Source organism: Echinops telfairi, unplaced genomic scaffold, assembly GCF_000313985.2.
Source record: "Echinops telfairi isolate 266 unplaced genomic scaffold, ASM31398v2 ScPeMD7_5592;HRSCAF=6446, whole genome shotgun sequence".
In the NCBI taxonomy this organism is placed as follows: Eukaryota; Metazoa; Chordata; class Mammalia; order Afrosoricida; family Tenrecidae; genus Echinops; species Echinops telfairi.
This window is the reverse complement of record NW_022109491.1, coordinates 3,486,293-3,492,582: the sequence shown is the minus strand read 5'-3', so window position 1 is coordinate 3,492,582 and position 6,290 is coordinate 3,486,293. Positions and strand designations below refer to the sequence as shown.

At 54.4% G+C, this 6,290-nt stretch overlaps 1 protein-coding gene across 9 annotated transcripts in view; it reads right to left on the bottom strand.

The window, feature by feature from the left end:
• The window catches only part of BCAS1 (brain enriched myelin associated protein 1), a 67,087-nt gene that overhangs the window by 60,449 nt on the left and 348 nt on the right, over positions 1-6,290 (bottom strand). For all 9 annotated transcript variants that reach the window (XM_045295453.1, XM_045295451.1, XM_045295455.1 and 6 more), the window contains exon 2: positions 3,259-3,794. In XM_045295453.1, coding sequence (XP_045151388.1) covers positions 3,259-3,738 — 480 coding nt within the window. In that variant the 5' untranslated portion in view covers positions 3,739-3,794. The remainder of the gene's footprint in view (positions 1-3,258; positions 3,795-6,290) is intronic.

Sequence of the window (6,290 nt, the reverse complement as noted above, 5' to 3'; positions counted from 1 at the left end):
TGTGTGTGTATGTGTGTGTGTGTGTGTGTGAGAGAGAGAGAGAGAGAGAGAGAGAGAGAAGTCTTTTCAATGCATGTCTTATAGCTTTGGTTCAGTTGTTGGGGGAAGACGTGGAGAAGGGAAGAAAAATCGCATTGCTGCCAACATGTTGGTTTGTGTCAATCCCAGTTCAGTGAAACCTTTCAGGCATATAATTTATCTTTTCTTCGGCCTATGCAGTAAATGCTGCATTTGTTCATGAATTCTTGCCTTGTTTTAATTTTGCTATGCTCTGAATGTGGGGTTTTTTCAGGGCACAAAAATAAGACTGTCGTCCTACAAACACTGAAGATTTTGTGTTCCCCCCGCCCCAGAATGGAACCCATGCCGTTTCTCTCTCCCAAGTTCACAGCTCAAAGGGGTTGTGGCTGGAATGACAATCCAGCAGGGAGCTGCAGTGGAAGGGGGTGGGGTGGGGGTAGGCTGTGTGGGCGGCAGGGGAGGGACATGACAGTGGAGGAGGCTGAGGGCCGAGCATCATTCACCCTAAGGATCCTGAATCAATACATGGATGTCCACTCTGATAGCTCTGCAAAATGTGCTCCCCACCTCAAGAAAGCCACTGCTTGAGAAGCTCTAGTCTCAGGACTTCCTGGATCCGTTATGCTAATTCTCCGTGCGCCTGGTCAGCGTCTCAGACACTCTCCACTCCCCAGCAGAGCACCAAGTGCCGCACAGCAGCTTCCTGACCTGTGTGCCGTGTCTCCCCCTAGGCTGTACGCTCCATGAGGGCTGTCGGTGTGAATCGGTTTCTCACCTCTCTGGCCCCACTCTGATCCAACAGGAAAACATTCAGATGGCTTCCTAAACTGGTGCATTTTGGGAAATGCACATTTGAAGGGACTTTTTTTCCCCTTCAGCTTTTGAGAACAAGTTCTCTGCACATAAAAATGGGGAAACCACAGAATTGGTGATAGTGCCCAAACAAGTCCCAGCTGCCCTGAGTCCATTTCAATGTCTGGTGACCCCATGTGTCTCAGAGTGGGGCTGTGCTCAGAGGGTTTTCTGCAGGTTGATTTGGGGGCATGTGGATCACCAGGTTTTTCTTTGAAGATACTTCTGGGTGCACTCGAACCGGCAAACATTCCCTGTCAGGCACTGTGTCACGCACATACGGCCCTGGCCCAGAGAGCCCCACGTGACAGACGAAAGCAAGCGGTCCCAGGGGGCTTTTGTGACTGTGTTCTGTACAGGAGAAGATGGCCAGGACCCCTTTTCTTCCCCTGTGAAGCTGCTGGTGGGCTCGGGCCCCCTTAACCGCGGGCCTCCAGGACTCCTTCCAAGCACACAGCAGCCTTTTCATTAAGTCAAGGACATCTACGGCTTCACTGGCCACAGACGAGGCTGCTTACAATGTGGACGCATGCAATATCAAACCGACCTCAAACACACCGCCATCGAGTCCATGCTGACCTAGAGCGATCCTACGGGACAGGGCAGAATCGTCCCTGCGGGTTTCCGAGACTGGAACTCTTTTCAGGACGGAAACCCTCATCTTTCTGCCGAGGATGGCTGGTGGTTTTGAACTGCTGACCTTGAGGTTTGCAGCCCCACGAGTAACCACTACACCACCAGGGCTCCTCCTATAAAACTGAGCCTGATTTAATTTTTTTTGTTCCCTCAAGGACAAACCCATCTGCTTTGAAGAAGTACTGCCAGAGAGCTCCTTGGAAGCAGGGAGGGCGAGACTTCGTCTCACAGACTTGGGATGCGTTGTCAGGAGAGCCCAGTCTCTGGAGAAGGCCACCATGGCTGGTAAAGTAGAGGGCTCGTGACAAAGAGGAAGGCCCTCAATGGATGGACACAGTGGCTGCCTCCAGGGGCTCAGGCATAGCAATAGATGTGGGGATGGCACAGGACCGGGCAGTGTTTGGCTCTGTGGTGTATAAGGTCACTATGGGTCAGAACCGGCACAATGGTATCTAACAGCTACAACAAACTCAAGAGCAAACCAAAGGCATTGTTGCCCTCAAGTCAGCCTGACTCCGACCCCACAGGGCAGAGGAACCCGCTACCCAGGATTTCCATCTCCGTGGAAGCGGACGGCCCTTTCTTCCTCTGATGGTTTCAAACTGCCAACCTTGTGATTAGTAAGTAGCTGAGCACCTAACTTCTGCGCCACGACAGCTCCTCCTCCAACTCCACTAAAGTCCCCTAACTTAATTTCCAACATTGGCAAAACACTGCCATTGAGAAGTCTATGAACCGAGGAACAAGGCGCCTTAAAAAAATTAACAATGCAGCATGCCAAGTTTTGTTTCTTCCTGGTTCTAGGAATTCTTGGCAGAATACAAACAAGGTGATGAAGTGCAATGTAGATGATTTTCACCTCAGAAAGCACAACAACGCAGCACACGTGCCTTTTCGTTGTTGAGGGTAGGAAGCAACTGGGTTGGGGATACGTCCTTAAAGACACAAACAAAAACAAGAACAACAGCAAACAGTTGTTCTTACAAAGACACTGCCCTGCTTGGTGGGCAATACAGGAGGACATCAAAGAGCCGGCTCAGCACCATAAAGGGCCTTTCTTCCAATCTGGGCCTTGTGCAAAAGCGCCATTCTGGATGTTTTTAAAAGCAGAGCAGGAAATGTGTTCAAACCAACTCCAATAAGCTGGCCTGTGCGCCTGACCAACGGAGGAGTGCGGAGCGTGGCGGGCAGGGAATCTGTCGGTTAGAAACCATTTGACCCTGATCACAGTCAGCTTTCCCCGCTGCTCAGGGACACCACCTCTCGGTTCATCTCCACCGAGTTCGTCTCCACCATGATGGGATGCACACCTCTTCTTTCATTGACTCCCGACGGAGGTCCCAGCCGCCACAGTGCTCCCAAACTCCCGGAGACCCAGATGTGCTACTTGTTCTAGCAGGGTCAGCAGCCCTGCACTGTGCCAAAGACCCTCTGACTGCAACCATCCAGTTTGCCATTGGCCGCCCAGTCAAACCCAGCCCAACCGGGCACGCCCAGGCCTGTGCCCTGCCCAGCCTGTGCCTCCGGCCTGTGCCTCCGGCCTGTGCTTCCCTCCAGGGTCTGTGCTCTGCCCAGCTGTGCCCCTTAAGCCCCTGGCCTGTGCCCTGCCCAATTGGTGCCCTTCCCCCAACCTCCCCACCCCTACCCTGTCCTGTGTAGAGTGCAGTCCATGGCCTCCCGGGGGCCTGAATTAGGAGCGCAGGGGACACCCTGTGCTCCCACCCCACGCCCCACTTTCTGAGCACTTGCCTGCTGTCCCCGGTCATCGCTGCGCGGCCCCGCCGGTCCAGCAACGTTGTCAGCTCTGTCCCCCCTTGGGACACCCGGGGCATCTGCTTGGCTGTCCACAGGGGTCTTTTCGCGTCCCTTGTCCAGTTTGAAGATTTTGTCGAAGAAGCCGGGGTCCTTGGGCACGGAGAGGGCTGCGCCCTCGGGCTCCGGGGGGAGAGGCGCGGGTCCCCGAGGGCCCGAGGCGGCGGGGGTTTTATCCGGGGCGGTGGGCACTGCAGCTGCAGCGGGCAGCGGCACGCTCTCACTCGGGCCTTTGTTCCCTGGGCCTTTCTTGGGGCTGACATTGAGCCGCACGGATCCGGCGGATGAATCCGAGGCTTGGTCTCGGGCACGTCCTGGTACAGGCCCAGAGAGGGTCATGAAGAGGCGCGAGCGAGCAGCTGGCACCTCGGGTTTGGCCCCTGTCCCGCCGGCATCCGCCACCCTGCTCGGCTCCATTGTCCCCGGGGAAGAAGCGGCTGCGTTATCCGCCTGGACTCGTATCCCCAAGTCGACTGCAAACACAAACGCAAGCAGCAGTTATTCAAGGCTTCCTAATGGACTCCACACGCCTTATAGACCGCGGCGCAGGGCCCCGGGCCGGGGGCTCGAGGCTCGGGAGCTGGCTACTGGAAACTGCGCTCTGGCAGCCTGGCCAGGAAGCGGCGGCCGACTCCTGCCACCCCATTCGTTTGCAGGTGCCCTAGTGGTCTCACCTAGCTTTATTCTGCACTTCCACCTTTTTTGGAGGGGGGGACTGGGGAAGAGGGGTGCATACTGTCACCGCCAGTTGGGAGGCAGCTTGTACATTGGTCAAAGACCGTGGGTTCTGGGCCCAGAACGAGGCTTCTCCGCCCCCACCATGAGTGGCCTTGGGGGCTGCGCTGTGCATTTCTGGATGGTGAGCAGCGTGGCTGGCCTCGGCCCATTAGATGCAGGCAGCCTCTGCCCAGTTGAATGACCTCAAATTGGCACATGTCTAGGGAGGAGGAGGCCACACCACACCCACTGAACCTGAATGTCCGCTCCCCTCACTCACCTGGGCCCTGATTTTCTGCTCAAACACACAAAGCACAGAACGGATTCCCTCATTTGGTGATGAAGTCTGCCTGAGCTAAGATTCTCTAGCCGCAGAGACCAGACCCCCCAAAACTACACTCACTGCCTTCCAGTCAATGCCGACTCATAGGGACCTTGAAGGACAAGGTAGAACTGGCCCTGTGAGTTTCCCAGTCTGTGACTCTTTATGGGAAAGCCTCGTCTTTCTCCCATGGAGCGGCTGTCGTTTTCAAACTGCTGACCTCACGGGCCACAGCCCGGTGTGGAATCACTGCACCGCCAGCGAATAGCGTAGACACCCAGGAGAGATCGTGGACTGTTGACCAGTGAGAAAACCGAGAATGAGAGAGGTGGGCTCAAGCTTTCCCAGGCTGCCCAGAGGCCTGTGGGCAGTGAGTCTATTTCTGAGCAGAAACGTGACCCCTCAGTGAGGGTTCTCTGTGCGCCATTAGGTTTGTGGCTAGCTGCTCTAACTCCTGGGAACTTTATTGATGATGAGAGGAGGCAACATCGCCAGGCCCTGTGTCCCCTTTGTCACTGTAGTAGCTATTGAGACCAGAGGACTTATTCAATAGCTTGTTGGTGATACTTCCCCAGTGTCACCAGTCAGAGGACTGCACCAGAAGACAAATCCGACTGCACAGTGTAGGGTGGGCTTGTCGCAGGCAGTGTACCTGGGGCAGGCTCCGCCCTCTCTCAACCAGGGCACCGAGTCTGACACACACAGCTGCCCTCACCTCTGCTGCCAGCCCAGAAGTTCACTGACACCTCTTCTCCCTCCTCTTTATAAACAACCGCTGCCATTGGACAGCCGATTCTGACTGAGAGCGATTACCGGGTGTGCTAGGACTGCTCCCTGGCCTTTCTAAGGCTGTAAATCTTTAGGGAGTAGCCAGGGGCTGGGGGGAGTTGAGCGGGGAGGGGGGTGGGTAGGGGCAAACAGCCCTGTCTTTCTCCCTTTCTCCTACCCCTTTTATTAAGGAAGGTAGTGTTGAGGGACAAAAACACACACTGAGAAACTAGCGATTGCATTTCCAGATCAAGGGTCTCTATTGGTCACCTGTGTCTCTAAGGGAAGCCACCTACAGTCTTTGAATTTCCTCTTTGGGAAACTGGCTCAGTCGTCCCTCCTTTGCAGGGCTGTCCTTGCAGTGCTTGAAGGAGAAAATTCCTACCAAGATATCCAGGCACAATGCCTTCCCCCAGGCTCCCTACTGTTCCATGTGGAGTCGGTTCTGGCTCAGAGTGACCCCATCTACAACAGGACAAACACCCAGGCCAAACCAACCAACCAACCAGCCAACCAACCAACTAACCAACCGACTCACTGCCATTGAATTGATTCTGACTCATGGCAACCCTATAGATAGGGTAGAGCTATCCATGTGGGTTTCTGAGACTGGAACTCTTTATGGGAGTAGAAAGCTTCATCTTTCTCCTGAGGAGCAGCTGGTGGTTTCAAACTGCTGACCTTTCAGATTCCAGCCCAACGTGTAACCACTATGCCACCAGGACTCCAACCCCCAGGATGGGTACCCAGCAACTGATGAGAACTAACAGATACCTGAAGGTGTTAATGGCTAACATGATCAGGATCTAAGTGAAGACCCAGAGGCACCTCAGAAGAAAGGCCTGGCAATCTCCTTCCAAAAAAATCAGCCACAAGAACCCTATGGAGAGGCCGTCCATGCTGCCTCTACTCTGACACCATGGGTCCCTGGGAGTGAGAAGTAGCTTGAGGGCAATGAGCTTGGGGATTCCTTTTAGGTCCCCGTCCCCCACTGTGTCTTTTCCAAGAGTCTATTTTGTCTTACACAGGTATAGTCAGACACTCATTAACTCTTATTTTCAGAAAAGGACCAAAATACCATTTCCTTTGGTCTGCCGGGGATGCTCATTAATGCATTGATATGCAGTAGGAAACACACACACACACACACACACACACACAC